This window comes from Salvia splendens, chromosome 21 (genome assembly GCF_004379255.2).
Source record: "Salvia splendens isolate huo1 chromosome 21, SspV2, whole genome shotgun sequence".
Taxonomy (NCBI): domain Eukaryota; kingdom Viridiplantae; phylum Streptophyta; class Magnoliopsida; order Lamiales; family Lamiaceae; genus Salvia; species Salvia splendens.
The window spans coordinates 144,449-163,302 of NC_056052.1; the positions used below are offsets into that span (position 1 = coordinate 144,449).

The following is an 18,854-nucleotide window of genomic DNA, read 5'->3' on the forward strand; positions in this document are numbered from 1 at the left end:
TTTTGGAGATGTGGGCACATACATTATTATTGATTATTTTCAAATTAAAGACCATGTTTTGAATCTTTTGATTAATAAGTTTGTATGTCAGTGTATGCATAATCGGTTTGCAATATTATTTTGTTGATTAATGTTGGTTGTATTGGGTTGTTGGATGGTGGACTATTATTTAGGCCTGGGAAATTAATTTGGCCCAGATACATTGGGCTTGTGTTTTGCCCTAGCCCGTTTCCTGGATGATATACGCCCTCCTCTCTCCTCTCCACCGCCTTACATTCTCATTCTCTCACTCTCTCTCTGCTCTCTATGTGACGATTGTGATTCCCTCTTCTCTCTTCATCTTTCTAATGATCTCCGGTTGTTTCCACGGTGATCTTTCATGGTTTTAGAGTGATAGACCTTGTGTGAGTGTTGGAGATGGCAACTACTTCGGTTGCTTGAGTTTTGGTGAAACTAGGGTTTCTTTCTTGAGAGGTTTCTGTGAGATCTGTTTGGTGAGAGGTTAGATCCGGTGTTGAGGAGTGTTTTGGGGTTGGTATCTGGTGTGAGAGGTTAATCACTTGAGGAACCCTTCTGTGCTCCCTTGGATCTTGGTTCTGGAGAATAGATCTGCCCTATTGGCGGGTGGCTGAGCCACATCCTTGATCTATTGTGTTTTCCAGTTGAATTTGTTCTATTTCTTTGATCTTACTGCACCAGATCCGAGAGGATCTCTCCTATTGTACTAACTAGGGTTTGAGTGTGCAGGTTCTTGGTGGTCCAGAGACGCATCCGGTCAAGGAGTGCGTGGTCCGAGATAGTTAGCTATATCTGTTGTAATAGATAGGTTTTACTTGTATAAAATCAGTCGAGTGGGTGATAGTTTGACTGAGCTATCATGTACAAGAAAAAAGAGATCTCGGTAAATAGTGAATCTGGATAGTCTGATCCCTACAGTGGTATCAGAGCCACGTGGGGCTATTCCGGCACGCCGAGTGGAACCCTCCTTCGAGTGGGGGTTTGCTCTAGTAAATTGGTTGATACTCTCTCTGGCTTCTTCTTTTCTTGTTTAGTGCCACATATAGGATTGGATTTTTTTGCTGCTGGTAGACAGCCTTGGCAAGGCTTAGGGTTTTCTCTGTGTTTTCTCTCTGTGATATACTTACTTCCGTGGTTTCTTGGTGCTCTCTGACCTCTGATCTCTTCTCACCTAACCACCAAGCATACTATACTGCCTAAGTGACCCCCTGCGCCCTCAGAAGTGAGTGATTGCGAACTGGGATAGCCTTAGCCAGTGTTGCTCGTGACAGTCAGGGATTTGAGGTCTGACCTGTGTGTTTTGTGTGGAATTTGTGAGAAAACCGTGTCATGTCTGTGAGTATATGTCTCTGTGCTTGATTGTATGCAAGGTTGTGTGTTCTTATCTTGCTCCCTGTGTTCTTGCAAAAATTGTTACAAAAATGACTCAACCTGTTGGCTTGGTTCCCTTCAATGGGAAAAATGATTTTGTGATTTGAAAACAGAAATTAAAATGTATTTTGATCTAACAAAAGGTTTTCAAATCAGTTGATGGTACTTTGTCTGATGATGTTTCTCAAGAAAGACAAGATGAAATGAATGAGTTGGCTAGGGCTACTATTATTCTCAACTTGTCTGATTCTGTGATTAGGAAAGTTGATCATATTGAATCTGCTTCTGAAATGTGGAAAATGCTTGATACTCTGTTTACAGAAACTTCTATGTCCTCTAGAATGTATTTGCTGGAAAAACTTTTCAAATTTAAGCTTGATTTGTTTAGGGATATTGATGATAATGTGGATAGGTTTCAGAAGCTTGTGCAAGATATTAAAAGATCTGGTGATAAAACAATTGATGAATATACCAGTATTGCCTTGATGAATGCCATACCTGATTCTTATAGTGATGTGAAAGCTGCCATTAAATATGGCAGAGACTCTGCTCCTCTAGACTTGATAATTAGCACTATTAAATCTAAGGAACTTGAATTAAGGGAAAGAGCTTCTGACAAATCTGTTGTTAACAAGGTTTTAAATGTTAGGTGTAGATCTAAATTAAGAGTGGGTAATGAATCAAAAGGTGGTTCAGATTCAAACTCAAATTTCAAGAAAAAATTTAGGCCCAGGTCTAACAGTAGGGATCCTAAATCTTTCAGAAAATGTTATAACTGTGGAGAAGCTGGGCACTATAAAAGAGATTGTACCAAGCCTAAGAAGAATAAGCCTCCTAATCGTAATAATGGTAACTCTCAGATTGAAAATGTTGCAAATATGGCAAAATATGAAGTTGACAATGAATCTGTGTTTATGGTGCATGATTTGTTGAATATAAATGCTTTCCCTATGTGTCCTTTTACATCAAATGACTGGCTGTGTGATTCTGGTTGTACTTATCATGTTTGTCCCTTCAAGGAAGTGTTCACTGAGATTAAGCTTGTATCCAATACATTTGTGTCAATGGCTGATGACAGGAAGTGTGAAATTCTCGGCATTGGTACTGTGTGCTTAAAGTTTGAGAATGGCTATGTGTTGAACCTGAAGGAAGTGAGATATGTTCCAGATTTGTGCTATAATTTGATGTCTTGTACCGCCCTAGAAAATTCTGGCATGAGTGGAAAGTGGGGGAAGGTTGCATGAAAATCTGTAAGGGTGCTATGTGCTTGTTTAAGGCTAAAAGAAAGTGTGGTTTGTATGTCTGTTCTGCTGTGCCTCTTACTTGTGAAAAAGCATGTGCCAATGTTGTTAAATCTGACAAATTGATGTTATGGCATAATAGGCTAGGTCACATGAGTGAAAAGGGGTTGAATATTCTAAAAAAGCATGCTATATTGTCTGAATCTGATGTTTCTGGTGATTTGCCTTTTTGTGACACATGTGTGCTAGGTAAACAACATAGGGTCACCTTTCCTAATCCTGTGCCTACCAATATTAGTAAAAATATTTTGGAATACTTGCATATGGATGTATGGGGCCCTGCTTCAGTGTCGTCTCACTCTGGTTCTGGGTATTTTCTTTCAATCATTGATGATTTTTCAAGGAAGGTTTGGTGTTTTCTTATGAAACATAAAAATGATATGTTTGAAAAATTTGGGACTTGGAAAACCTTGATTGAAACTCAGACTGGAAAAAGAATTAAGGCAAAAAAGAACTGATAATGGACTAGAGTTTTGCAATAAACAAATGGATGACTTGTGTGCTGGTTTTGGAATTAAAAGACATAAAATTGTGCCTTATACCCCACAACAAAATGGAGTAGCTGAAAGAATGAATAGGACTTTACTTGATAAAGTGAGATGCATGCTATCCAAATATGGTTTGTCTAAGAAGTTCTGGGGTGAAGCTTTGATGACTGTTGCTTATCTTGTGAATAGGTCCCATTCTGTGCCTTTGTTAGGGCAGTGCCTTGAATATGTGTTTACTGGAAAGTCCCTTAACCTTTCTTATCTGAAGGTGTTTGGTTGTTCTGCTTTTGTGCATATTAAAACTGACAAACTTGAACCTAGGTCTAGAAAATGTGTATTTTGGGGATATCCTGAGGGTGTAAAAGGGTATAAAGTTTGGTTAAGAGATAGGCCTGGTTTCAGAGTCATTATCAACAGGGATGTGGTGTTTAATGAACTTGAGTTCCCATGTTTGAGATTGACTGATAACCACAGTGACCCTCTTAGTGAGGTTGAGTCCACAAATAAATGTGGAGCATCCAGTGGATGTTCCAAGTGATGTGGAGCAGCCATTCTGGAACTCAACACCAATCTATACACCTAGTGATACACCTAATGAGGGAAACCTACAAGATAATGATGTCAACATTGCGCCTTTGCCTGATAATAACAATGCTGATGATATGCATGCAAGTCCTATGAGAGTGAATGCTCTCTTACCTGCCCAGAATGTGTTAAATAGTCCCTCAGGGATTCAAAATACTATTGATGCTCCCAACTTTAATGACTATGTGCTATCTAGGGATAGGCCTAGAAGGCTGAATGTTAAGAAACCTGCAAGGCATGATGGTCATGTAGGGTTAGTTGCTTTGATAAATTTGGCTTTCAATGTGCATGAATCTGATGGGGACGAGCCTCAAACTTATAAGCAGGCTTGTCACGCCCGCATTTTCTAAGGATAGAAAACACGATTGATCGCGACTAGGGGAGGATTAAAGAAGCGGGGAAGAAAGCGGAAAACAACACAAATCGACCATAACTCGAAACAAATGGGAATAGCTCGAATAAAATCAGACTATCTCAACAATCAACAACTCAAAAATGAATATTATCTCAGTTATACTCAACGGAAGCATTTGAGAGAAGGAATATGCCATATGTGAAGACATGACACATTCTAAACATTTAAATTTCTTCAACGGTCTTGCTCAACACCCACCGCACCCGTCAGGCTCAACCTGCACATTTTTAAAAAAGAAATGCAGGGCTGAGTACTTGATGCACTCAGTGGACACATGCCAAAATGATTTTCATAAAATATTGTGTCAGCATTTAAAAGTGAACTCGGGGTTTTATAAAAGACCAAGTCACCAAAACATTTTCTCGCTCAAAAGTATGGCCGCGCAACCCATTTTTCTCTCTCCTCGTACCATATCTGAACCTCATATGTGAAACGAGAGCATGGCCACATTCTCGATCACTGGACCGAACAACTCAAAAGATAGCGCACGATCCCCTCTGTGTACACTAGCTTGAATAGGGACTCACTCCCAAGACAAACCCGAATTCGATTAAACTCATAACTTCTAGTAGGGACTCACTCCCCACTAGGCGATCAGATAGGCACATCCTCAAAAATAAAATACGGCATGACACAATATATTTGGAATTAAAGCTCATAACTCATACTTGAAAGATATTGCGTAAATTTAAAAGTAAGCCTACACAATATTGTAGGATAGAAAGCCCACCTCGTTCGCTTAAAATCCTCAACTTGTCTTTCCATTCACTTCTCAAATAGCTTGCACAAAATCACCCCTTTGATCTTAATTAGAAAATTCTGAAACTTCCGAAGCCTCCTATCTCCCTCTCGCCCAACACACAGATTACTTATCTTGGCCCATCATTTATCAAAGAGCAGACTCCCATTTGATTTAATTCATTGGTCCACTAAGAGAAATCTTAGCCCAAAAATTTTAGTCCCAACACTTATAACGTGAGTAGCATTGACTTCCTCTCACTTATCTCCTTCCCCAATCCAATATGTAGAGAAGCAATCTCAACACAAAATTTCAATTACCAAATCAGAGAAACAAACTCTAAACCTTGCCTTACTCTCTTTCATATTCCAATTCAGTAAAATATCCGCCTACTCTCTCTCTTCTTGCGCCGTCGTGCTGCTGTCCGATTGTGGTGCAGGATCGACATCGCCGACGTATTTCTCTCTCTGCTCGCTCTGTCATCGTCGTCGCCGCCATCTCACCCTCAAACTCCCGATGTCTCTGTCACTCGCCGTCCTCCGGTCTCCGTTCTTTTCTCTCTCGCATTGCAGCACTATCTTGAGTCACAGCTGCTGTTGCCGACAGCCCATCGCCACTGCCGGGATCGCCGCTGCTGCTGTACAGCCCCGTGCTTTCCGTCGTCTTTCCTCCATAAAGTCACCGCCCCCGAACAACCGTTGCCTCCACGCTGCAGCCGCTGATCAGGCGCTGCTGCTCCGCCGGGACAGCCTGACATGCCGCTGCTGCTCGTTGCTTTCACACCGTTATCTCCAGCCATCGTCACTCCGCCTAGCCTCATCGCCTAGTGCAGTAGTTGCCGCTGCGTTCGCCCAACATACCAGCCGTCGCGAGACTCTGCCTCCGTCATTTCCTCTCTCTCTCTCTCTCTTCCTTCTCTGATTCAAAGACGCCCCCATAAATTTGGATGTGTGTAACGTGAAATATGTGGAGTAGTTGAGATATATATGTATATATATATATAGGGAGATGATCAAAATAAGTATGTGTTTAAATCCAGAAATGCAGCCCAAATCTTAGCCCTAAGATTAGATGATCTAATGGTCAATAATTAACTAAAAACACGGAAGGTCATAATTAAGCATTTTTAGGTCATATTATAAGATTTGAGTTTAATGTCATGTTAAGATCATTTTAGGTCATACTTGGTTAGTATGACCTAAAAATACACTAACCATGACCTAAAAATGCCCTACGCATGATATTATTCTGCGTTTCTGTATTTAAATATGGTTTTGCATAGATCAAAACCCTATATATATATATATATATATATATATAAGGTTTTGATCTATGCAAAACTAGATTTAAATACAGAAATGCAGAACAATATCATACGTAGGGCACTTTTAGGTCATAGTTAGTTAATTTTTAGGTCATGCTTACAAAGCATGACCTAAAATGATCTTAGCATGACATTAAACCCAAATATTATAATATGACCTAAAATTGCTTAATTATGACATTCCGTGTTTTTAGTTAATTATTGACCATTAGATCATCTAATCCTAGGGCCAAGATTTGGGCTGCATTTATGGATTTAAATGCATGTTTATTTAAATGCATTTTTATTTTGATCATATATATATATATATATATATATATATATATATATAGGCTACACGTTTGGATATGGATTCGAGAATTTATCCTTCTTTTTTAGGGTGGTGGAGAGATTTGAGATAACTATCGTGGATTTGAAATTGAAGAGTGATAGATTTCCTTGGATAAAAATTAAGAGGGCTAATTTTGGGCTCAAAGAAAGAAGAATTGAAAAAAAGTTTTGGGCTCATAACAAGCGGGTTCCTAATTGGTAGTAAAAGAATAATTGTTTGGCCCAAAGGTGAAATACTTCTCTCGACAAATAAATAAAGGTAAAAAAATTTTCAGATGCACAAATGATGTCACTACGAGAACAAATAAAAAAGAGTAGAAAAAGTCGGGGTGTTACAAGGCTACTAAATCTAAATTCTGGAATGAATGGCATAAAGCCATGTTGGAGGAAATGAACTCACTTAAAATTAACCTTACTTGGATACTTGTACCACTGCCTCTGGGTGCTTCAGTTGTTGACTGCAGGTGGCTTTATAAGCTTAAAAATGAGGTGGAGGGTTTGAGGTACAAGGCCAGATTAGTGGCCAAGGGTTTTACTTAACAAGAGGGAGTAGATTATACTGGAATATTTGCTCATGTTGTTAAATTTACTACTGTGAGATTATTTTTATTTTTAAAAAAATTAACTCCTATACGAAGGAGGAAATTACAAATAAACTCCTATACTATAAAAATGAGGAAATTACAACTGATGTCAAGAGGGCTCAAACTCGGCATCTCATACAATAATGTCTAAGCTCCTTGCCGCTAGGACAAAGGCTCTGGACAATTTACTACTGTGAGATTAATGCTTACTTTATGTGCTCATTTTGATTGGGAATTAAAACAAATGGATGTTAAAACTGCTTTCTTGCATGGTAATTTGGATAAACCAATTTACATGAAACAACCTGAAAGCTTTGTTGATCCTAAGTTTCCCAATCATGCTTGCTTGCTGAAAAAGGCTTTATATGGTTTGAAACAGTCTCCTAGGCAGTGGAACATTAAGTTCAATACTTGTATGCATAAGTTGGGCTTTGTTAGAAGTACTTTTGATGCATGCTTGTATGTTAAGAACCTTGGTACGGCCCCTGTCTTCTTGCTTTTGTATGTTGATGACATGTTGATTATGGGTCCTTGTTTGAAAACTATAAGTGTTGTGCAAACTGCTTTGAGTGAAAATTTTGACATGAAAGACTTAGGGGATGCTCAGAAAAGATTAGGAATCAATATTTTCAGGAATAGGAAAGAGTGTGTACTTGTTTTGCATCAAGAACCCTATGTGTACAAAATTCTGAAAAAGTTTAACATGTTAGATGCTAAGCCTGCTTCTGTGCCCTTAACTGCTGATTTTATGTTGAGTAAAGACTTGTGCCCTTAATCTGAATATGATATTAATACCATGAAGAAAGTTCCCTATGCTAATGCTATTGGATCTGTGATGTACTTGATGGTTAGCATTAGGCCTGATATAGCCTATGTTGTGTCTTGCTTGAGTAGATACATGTCTAATCCTGGTCCTGCTCATTGGGAAGCTTTAAAGTGGTTGTTGAGATATCTTAAGCATACTGCAAAGTATGGTCTGTGCTATTCTAAATGTGAAGAAGGTGTGAAATTGACTGGATATGTTGACTCTAATTATGCTAATGACAGAGATAAAAGGAAGTCCACCACTTCCTATATCTTTACTGTGTGTAGGTCATGTATAAGTTGGAAGTCACAGCTGCAGCATATAGTGGCTCTGTCCACAACTGAATCTGAGTATATTGCCATTACTGAGGCAATGGAAGAGGCTGTATGGTTGAAGGGAGTGTTTTCTGAACTTAATTTTGTGAAAACTCCTCCTGTTGTATTCTCTTATTCTTCGTCTGCAATTTAGTTGTGTAAAAATCCTGTTTTCCATGATAGAACTAAGCACATTGATGTAAGATTTCATTACATTAGAGATATTGTAGAAAAAATGTGAAGTTTCTCTTTTAAAGGTGCACACTAATAAGAACCCAACTGACATGGGAACTAAATGTTTACCATTTGAAAAAACTTCTTTTCTGCATCAAGTTTCTGCATTTTGACCTAGGATAGGTGCATGTCCCGGGGGTATAAAGACCTCAGCCACTTTGTCTACTGTGGTAAGGGTGATTAGTGGCTGGAGGCATTAAGTCCTATAGACTGTTGGGTGTCAGCCCCTCTGGAATCTTTTAGGCAGACCTGGTTGTTTCCCTAAGCTTGTGAACTTTGTTCTTTGGTGCTGTGGGGACTACCTTGTAGGCTGTGATGATTTAAACCTTAGCTAATAGTGCAATTGGTTTCCTAGAATAATGTCCAAGGTGGAGTATGTTGGTTGTATTGGGCTGTTGGATGGTGGGCTATTATTTGGGCCTGGAAAATTAATTTGGCCCAGATACAATGGGCTTGTGTTTTTCCCTAGCCCCTTTCCTGGATGATATACACCCTCCTCTCTCCTCTCTACCGCCTTACATTCTCATTCTCTCACTCTATCTCTCTGCTCTCTGTGTGACGATTGTGATTCCCTCTTCTTTCTTCATCTTTCTAATGATCTTCGGTTGTTTCCACGGTGATCTTTCATGGTTTTAGAGTGATTGATCTTGTGTGAGTGTTGGAGATGGCAACTACTTCGGTTGCTTGAGTTTTGGAGAAACTAGGGTTTCTTTCTTGAGAGGTTTCTGTGAGATCTGTTCGGTGAGAGGTTAGATCCGGTGTTGAGGAGTGTTTTGGGGTTGGTATCTGGTGTGTGAGGTTAATCACTTGAGGAACCCTTCTGTGCTCCCTTGGATCTTGGTTCTGGAGAATAGATCTGCCCTATTGGCGGGTGGCTGAGCCACATCCTTGATCTATTGAGTTTTCCAGTTGAATTTGTTCTATTTCTTTGATCTTACTGCACCAGATCCGAGAGGATCTTTCCTATTGTACTAACTAGGGTTTGAGTGTGTAGGTTCTCGGTGGTCCAGAGGCGCATCCGGTCAAGGAGTGCGTGGTCTGAGATATTTAGCTATATCTGTTGTAATAGATAGGTTTTACTTGTATAAAATCAGTCGTGTGGGTGATAGTTTGACTGAGCTATCATGTACAAGAAAAAAGAGGTCTCGGTAAATAGTGAATCCGAATAGTGTGATCCCTACAATTAATATAGTAATTCTTGTTATATTAGTATTTTTTATTGAGGCCATGTTAATTAATAATGGTGTAACAATTCATATATGCATGTAATTAAACAGTGAGAGTAACATATTATGCAATAAAATATGAACACTGTCGATCGATTTGAAATGTTAATTTGTTGATTGATATTTCGATCATGTTATATTAGTAATTTTCGATCATGTCATGTTATATTTTACTACTTTTTTAACACTAGTAAAAAAATTCGGAATTGTTTTATAAAATTTTATAGGCATGCACTATAATTCTATGTTGTTGCTTTTGTAACTACTTTCAAAATTAAGACTATACTTTATAATTTTGCATGAGTATGAGTAGCATATATATGTTCTTCATTTGATAATACTGAACATCCAATATCAATATATGTAGATGACAACCAAACAAGGTGTAAATAATAGTAGTAATGGTGAATCATTTGTGCAAAATATATACTATACTCTCTCTTGTTTTGATTTGGTTGGATTTTGAAACCACTGAGAAAAACATAAAGAGAGAGAGAGAAAGGACAAGCGTTATTAGTAGTTATTGGTGGATGGAACTATTAGGTTCGTGGCATGTGAGTTGGCTCGAGGTTCGGATGAGATAGCTCAGCTCAAGGCATAGGCTCGGATGAAACAGAAACCTATCAATGCATGCAGCTAGAGAAGTCGGTTATAACTAACTTTCTTTCTCAAAGGTGCATCGCGGTTTTGGACGTTTGCTTGTGGAGTATACATGCGGAGAAGCTGCTCATTTCAGAGAGAGAGAGGAGAATCAAAGAAGGAAGAAGAGAGAAACACTTTAGCTTGTATCTTGAGAGTAGATAGCGTGCGTATGTGAGTTCTTCATTCCAGTTGTGTTTCCGCTGTAATCTTCATCTAGTGTTGTGAATAAACATCCTCATATAGTTTCCCGTGGACGTAGGTTTGATTAAACCGAACCACATAAAATCCTCTGTGTTACTTCGTTCGTTCATCCTTGATCGTATTGTTTCAATCGCCATCACAAAACTACAATTGGCGCCGTCCGTGGGAAGCGAAGAAGACAATGGCTAGATTTGAGGCCGAGAAGTTCAATGGCTTGAACGATTTTGGTCTCTGGCAAATCAAAATGAGGGCATTGCTTACTCATCAAGGACTGGATGAAGCTTTGGAGCTAGGAGAGAAAGAAGATAAATCTGATGCGAAACAGATCGAGATCTTGAAGAAAGCCAAGAGTGTGCTCATTCTGAATCTAGATGAAATTGGAGGATCTCTACATGACCAAGTCATTAGCCAACAGGTTATATCTCAAGTAACGTCTATATTCTTTCAGGTTTAATGATGATAAGCCGATTGGGGATCATTGGATCAATTCAACAAGATATTGGATGATCTGGAGAACGTTGATGCTAAGATGGAAGAAGAGGATAAGGCGATTGCATTACTGAATGCACTTCCCAAGTCATTCAAGCACTTTAAAGATGCTATGCTTTAGGGAAGAGAGAAATCTATCACTCTGTTGGATGTTCTAACAGCCTTGAAGTCAAAGGTCTTGCAGAGATCAGAGAATGGCCAATCTGAGACGTCTGCAGAGGTTCTCAATATCAAGAAGTTCAAGTTTAAACCCAAGCCTAAACATGGAGTCTCCAAGAATTTCCAAGAGAAGCAGAAAGTGGAAAGGAAGGAGACCCGCAACTGTCATTACTGCAATAAGCCAGGGCATATCAAGAAGAATTGTTTCTCATGGAAGAGAAAGCAAGCTACAGAAGGCAATGATCAAGGCTCCACAGATGTAGTGCAAGAAGAACTAGTGCATCAAATCATGAATGTGAATGCAGAAGCAATAGGGGAAGCTTGGATCATAGACTCTGGCTGCAGTTTTCATGTAAGCTCTCACAAACAATGGTTTGAGGATTTTAGAGCATCAAATGGCTCTGTCATTCTTGGCAACAATCAGACTTGCATGATAAGAGGAATATGTAATATTAGATTGAAGCTTGCAGATGATTTTATAATATTGCTCACTCATGTGAGGTTCATACCAGAAATCAAAAGGAATTTAGTTTCTCTTGGACTTCTTGAGACAAAAGGATATGGTTTCAGATCAGAAGATGGAAGACTGGTTATCTACAAGGGCTCCAATATAGTGATGAATGTTGTGAAGAGACAAACTCTCTATTATCTTGAGGCAAGTGTTATTGCAGGAAGCACAAATTTGTCCTAGCGGCAAGGAGTTTAGACATTATTGCATGAGGTGCCGAGTTCAAGCCCTCTTAACATCAGTTGTAATTTCCTCCTATATATAGTATATGAGTTTATTTGTAATTTCTTCCCTTATATAGGAGTTAATTTTTTTTAAAAGCACAAATATTGCAGAGAGGCAGATAGATGTGCACACATGGCACATCAGATTGGGCCACCTGGGCACAAAGGGAATGCTTCAACTCGCAAAGAAAGGTATATTCAGGATGGAGAAGGATCAAGATCTGAGCAAATGTGAGCAGTGTATGATGGGAAAGAGTAAGAAGCTTCCATTTCCAAAAGGAAAGCACACATTTGCATAAGTTCTTGAATATGCTCACAGTGATATTTGGGGACCTGCTCAGCCATTAACTATGAATGGGGGAAGATACTTCATGACCATCATAGATGATTTTTCAAGAAAGCTATGGGTGCAAGTTCTAAAAGAAAAATCAGAAGCTATCAGATTTTTCAAGGAATGCCACTTAATGGTTGAGAGAGAAAAGAAAGTTAGTCTCAAGTGCTTGAGGACAGACAACGGCTTAGAGTATCTATCTCAAGAGTTCACTGAGTATTGCAAAAGAAAGGGAATTCAAGGCACAAGACAGCCCCCAGAAATCCATAACAAAATGGAGTGGCCGAGAGAATGAATGGAACCATTATGGAAAGAGTTAGGTGCATGTTACTGTCGTCTGGTGTTGATAAAAGGTTCTGGGGTGAGGCAGTAGATACTGTTGTGATAATAAACAAGTCTCCTTCTTCAGCAGTGAATTTTGATATTCCAGATGCTAGATGGCATGGTTATCTACCTGATTTCAGCAAGCTAAGATCTTTTGGATGCAGGGCATATGCACATATAAAGCAAGGGAAGTTGGAATCCAGGGCATTAAGGTGCATTTTTCTTGGATATCATACTGGATCCAAGGCTTACAGACTCTGGTGCACTAAGCCTAGGAATGGAAAACTCATAGAGAACAGAGATGTCACTTTTAATGAGGCCTTTATGCCTTATCTTGCTGAAGTAAGAAGGACTGCATCAGTTGAGGTGGAGCCAATAGACAATGGCAGAAATGAAGTAGTTGATGATGAGTTGAGGAGTTCAGATGATGAGCAGTAGACTGCAACAAACAATTTCACCCCTACAGTACCAAATATTGCCAGAGATAGACCAAGGAAAGCACCAAAATTGCCATCAAGATTCTTAGATTATGAGATGGCTTATTTTGCCCTCCATGTAGGAGAGAGCATAGAGTTTGATGAACCTGCCTCATATGAGGAAGCAATGAAAGGAAATGAATGGGAGAAATGACTTGAAGCAATGAGAGAAGAAATAGAGTCTCTCATGAAAAATAAGACATGGATCCTATCTGACAGACCATCCTCTTAGAAACTAGTGGGATGTAAATGGATTTTTAAGAAGAAGGTGGAGGTTTTGATGGGAACAAGATCAGATACAAGGCAAGGTTAGTAGCAAAGGGATATTTGCAGAAGGAGGGAGTGGATTTTAATGAAGTATTCTCTCCAGTTGTGAAACATTCTTGCATTAGGATACTGTTGTATGTGATTGCTCAAAGGAATTGGGAGTTACATCAACTTGATGTCAAGACAACATTCTTGCATGGAGATCTAGTTGAGACTATATACATGGAGCAGCCAAAAGGTTTTGTTGTTCACGGGCAAGAGGATAAGGTCTGCTTGTTGAAGAAGAGCTTATATAGCCTTAAGCAAAGTAGTAGGTAGTGGTATCTCAAGTTTGACTCGCATTTAAGCAACATTGGTTTCATAAAGTCAGCTTATGTACATAAAGTCTGATGGAGAGAGGGCAGTGGCCTATCTGGTGCTATATGTTGCTGATATGCTAGTGGCTGCAGCTGACATGGATGAAGTTAGGTCAGTGAAGTCAGAGTTGAGTAGGGAATTTGAAATGAAGGATCTAGGGGAGGCTAGAAGGATTCTTGGAATGGATATTCAGAGGAGCAGAGACAAAGGGGAAATCTATCTGGTGCAGACTGATTACTTAAGCAAGGTTCTTAAAAGATTCCAGATGGAGAACTCCAAAGAGGTATCTGTTCCATTAGCTCAGCATTTCAAGTTATCTCTGCAGCAAATCCCTAAATCAGATAAAGAAAGGAAAGAAATGTCAAAAATCCCTTATGCTTCGATCATAGGAAGCATCATGTATAACATGGTCTGCACCATGCCAGACCTGACTCATGGTGTGAGTGTGACAAGCAGATACATGAGGGAGTTTGGCAAAGAGCATTGGTGTACATTAAAGTGGATTCTCATATACCTAAAGGGCAACAAGAACCTTGGAATATTATTCAAGAAGGTTGATTCTGAAAGTGATGATCCACTGATTGGATATTGTGACTCAGACTATGCAACGAATTTAGACAACAGAAAGTCTCAGACATGATACATATTCAAGTTGTATGGTGTAGCTGTGAGTTGGAAATAGACACTTCAATCAGTTGTTGCCCTATCCACTACAGAGGTTGAGTATATTGCCCTCACAGAAGCAGTAAAGGAAGGAATCTGGTTAAGAGGGATCTTGGCAGATTTTGGAGTGGAGCAAAAGAGAGTCAGAGTACTATGTGATATCACTGGTGCAATTAGTTTGGCACGACACCAAGTGTTTCATGAAAGATGAAAACACACAGACATCCGACTGCATTTCATCAAAGACATGATTGAGAAGGATGAAGTGGAGGTGTGGAAGGTTGGCACTGAGGACAATGCAGCTGATGCATTGACTAAGACAATACCAGTCTCCAAGCTAGAACATTGCTTGAGGCTGGTGAGTGTGGTTGCACAGTGAGGTGGAGTTTTGAATTGGAGACGAAGTATGAGGGGATTCGCATGTCCAAGGTGGAGATTGTTAGGTTAGTGGCCATGTGAGTTGGCTCGAGGTTCGGATGAAATGGCTCAGCTCAAGGCATAGGCTCGGATGAAACAAAAACCTATCAATGCATGCAGCTGGAGAAGTCGGTTATAACTAACTTTCTTTCTCAACGGTGCATCGCTGTAACGCCCCACTTTTTGAACCCTAATTTTGGAACCCTAAGACGTTGTATTTATTGCTTTGATTGTCAGAATTAAATGATGAATCGTTATGTGATTGATTCGATGACCTAATTTTGATTTTGACCTAGTCAATTTCGTTGATTTTATGACGTGGCTTAAATTAATTGATGTGGAATGATATATATTGCGGTAACTTATTTTTTTTAAGGGGAGTGAGATTTAGTTAGGATCATAAATAATTACCTTGCCCTTTTATTGAGGGAATTTTCGACCATTATTATTATTTGGAGAGGAATTATTTTTCTTGGATTTAATTATTTGTTTTGGGATAATTATCCAAATTAAATCCTAAAGCCTAATTATCTTATTTAAAAATCGGCCCCTATTATTTTGTTTAGAGAGATTTCGAAATCTCCTAGTTTGTGGGAGAAAGAAATTATTCATTATTTATTTTGATCCCTTAATTATTTCTTTCCATGTTTTAATTGGAATATCCTAGCAAATCTTGCCTTATCTATTTTGTTAAAGATTTGGAAATTATTCCTTGTGAGAGAATTTAAATCACACGCCTATTTCCTTTATTTGGGAGAATTTTTATTAATTTTCCTGCTCCGTATTTATTTTTTTCTGCTCCGTGAAAATGCCAAATTAAATCATGGCTAATTAAATAACCATGATTTTTGAATATCCTCCTTATTCTCCCTCATATTTCACGCCAATTACCTCCATCAAATCTCCCCAAATCTCTCAAACCTTTATTACAATTATTCTCCCAAATCTCCAATTAATTGTGGGATATTCTATTCCTAAATTCTATAAATAAAAGACTCCTAAACCTATCACCTCAAATCACACGCCTCTCTCTCTCAATCTCACGCCATTCTCTCTTCTCCACTCTCCCACACTTGTTCATCCATTCTACTCAAGATCCCCTCAATTTCCCAAGAGATTATTGAAGAACCAAGCTTTTATTCGCTTTCTACCGATTGTTTAGTCATATAAAGGTAAATTCAAACCTATATTCTTCACTCCTCTCCATCTAAACCTTCTTTGACTCCGTCATGCATGTAGAGAGTGTAGGGAATGCAGATCTAAGGGTTTAATCGGTGGGAATGTGTAATCGTATGTGTGAATGCTTTTTGATTTCAATTGGTTGATGATTTAATGAATCATCGGTGAATGATATGTGATTTCATGAAAATATGTGTCTAAGGACCCTTTTGAGCATGCTTGTATGTTAAAACCATGAAAAGGTTGATTTTGAATAAGTGAGGGAAAACCCTAATTCGAATTCCTAAAAGCATGAGAAACTGTGATTCCAAACAGTAAGTTCCGACTCGTTTTTGACTGACCAAATGAACTCCGATTTGACCGATTCTTTTTCCTGAGTAAACTTCATGATGTCTTCTGTGTTGTGTGTAAATTTGAACTCATTTGGATAAAAGATGGATTTTTGGTGAATTTTTAAAGTTGACTGCGCATTTTTGGCAGAAACTGTTTTCTCGACCAGTAGGTTACGTTTTCTATTTGACCGACCTAAAAAGGTTATTTTGACATGAAATTTAAACTGGAAGTTATTTGATGAGTCTACTGATTTTTCGTAAAGTTTTAGCCCCAACGGAAGTCGGATGATTTTTAAATGATTTTTATAAAATGGTTGCGCAGTGCTGCCAGATTTCTACCTTTGCAAAATAACTATATTTTTATGTTTTGAATGACATACATGAATTATATGTGTGACGAGATGATGTGATATTCAAAGATGTTATGCTATGATGTGATTTCCATTTGTTGTTGGGAAAAGGGAAAAATTAAGGACATGCATAATACTAAGTCCATGTTAGTGACTAATTGGGAATACCTTATCCAAAGGTGAAAATTCGTGCGTAAAGCGTGATATCAAAGGAAAAGCGAAACTTGAAATCTAAAGGATCGAGGTGGGCTTCTTTTCTACCCTACATTTTTGTGGGTTTTCTTTTACTAAAATCTTTTACATATGACTATGGAGCTATAAGGGTGGTTTAAAGCGATTATCATGCCGTGATTTGTTTTAACATGCCTATCTGATGTGGCTGTTGCCACTGTTATATAAATCGAATTCGGGTCCTCGTAGGGCCGCAAACCCTACTTGGATTAGTGTACACCTATGGTAGACTGTGTGCTAGCGTACGGGCTGGCCGGTCTAGTGACCTGGTTTGCGGCCGCATTCCTTGTCATGTATTGGCAGATATGGCTAACGTCTATGGAAAAATGACTGATCAGTCGACTTTTACAATGGGAAATGATTTTGAGTACCTCGGGCCTTTCTAAAGCTAAACCCCGATGGTTACTTATGTATGGCATGATAAACTATATCTTTATTGAAAATATTTTCGGCATAAGTCCACTGAGTATCTTTATAGTACTCAGCCATGCATGTGTTTTCTCTATGTGCAGGTTGAGCGGCGGCGAGAGGTTGGTGGTGTTGAGCAAGTAACTTAACGAACTTAATGTTTATCTTTGAACTATGGGTGTCGTTGTGTCTTCACACATGACGTCACTCCTTCTCTTGGTCGTTTTCCGCTGCGATATTTCTTTTACTTATTTGTTGTTGGGCCCAAACTTGAATTTGTCCGGTTATTGGTTTCTTGTAATTTTGTTGGATAATGTCAAACTGTTAATCGTTTCCTTGAGTACTAATTGACGGCCCAACTCATTATTTAAACCCGGGTCCTCATCTTGTTTTATACTTAATTGCTCATTTAATATGTTGGTCAAACCTCCTTGATGAAACCCTAGCCAATTTTCATTGTTATATTTAAGTCTGTTTAAGTCGCGATCGCCGCATTTATTATACCCTAGAAGGGCGGTCGTGACAATCGCGGTTTTCGAAGTTTGCTTGTGGAGTATATATGCAGAGAAGCTGCTCATTTCAGAGAGAGGAAGGAAAATCAAAGAAGGAAGAAGAGAGAAACACTTTAGCTTGTATCTTGAGAGTAGATAGCGTGCGTATGTGTAGTTCTTCATTCCAGTTGTGTTTCCACTGTAATCTTCATCTAGTGTTGTGAATAAACATCCTCATATAGTTTCCTGTGGATGTAGGATTGATTAAACCGAACCACGTAAAATCCTCTGTGTTACTTCGTTCGTTCATCCTTGATCGCATTGTTTCAATCGCCATTGCAAAACTACAATAACTCATAGCCAGATGTGTACAGTTTGGAGCTTTTATTTTGAGGGATGCCAAACCCACCATTAACTCATATTAATGACGGTGGGGCCGCCGGCCGTTAAACTTTCCCGGCAGGAGTGACCGAAGTGTCCTTCATTTCTAATGGGTATTTTATCAAACACTTGGTGTGCAACCAAGTTTGTACTACTTCTACTTCATTTTGGAGTGCAATTCATACCATTCTGGAGTGCAATTCATACCATTCTGGAGTGCAATTGATATACAACAAACACCACAACAAAGAAACAAAATTTGATTCAGAATTCCAGATTTGATTCACCATTGGAAACGAAATTTCATTACTTGAACCCTAATATACAAACAAGTACCACAACAAAGAAACAAAATCCATACATCACAACACTACGTAATTTCTCTATTGCCCTATTATTCTCCTCGATTGATGACAAAATCAAACTAAAACTCTCATATTCGGTCTCCGGCAGTGACATTGCAGATGTCACGACGTCGTCTTCGTCGATTGGCTCACACCACTTGAAAAAACGTCAATCTTTTCTCTCACAAACAAAGTATAGCTTCCCCCTTGTTGATTTTCCATGGGTGTTGACGATTCGGAGTGAAGCTTGATTCTTGCAATGGGAAAATTCGTACCGGAATCGGAGGTCAGGTCCACCGCCACTCTCGCCGGTCTCTCTGCTGTAGTTCGAACGGTCCATGATTGG

The 18,854-nt window shown here is 39.0% G+C and overlaps 1 protein-coding gene across 1 annotated transcript; it reads left to right on the plus strand.

The window, feature by feature from the left end:
• Positions 1-7,951: 7,951 nt before the first annotated feature.
• On the plus strand, positions 7,952-8,428 carry LOC121785211 (secreted RxLR effector protein 161-like). The gene has a single exon (XM_042183595.1). It carries the CDS (start codon positions 7,952-7,954, stop codon positions 8,426-8,428), a length of 477 nt encoding a protein of 158 aa, XP_042039529.1.
• Positions 8,429-18,854: the final 10,426 nt, after the last annotated feature.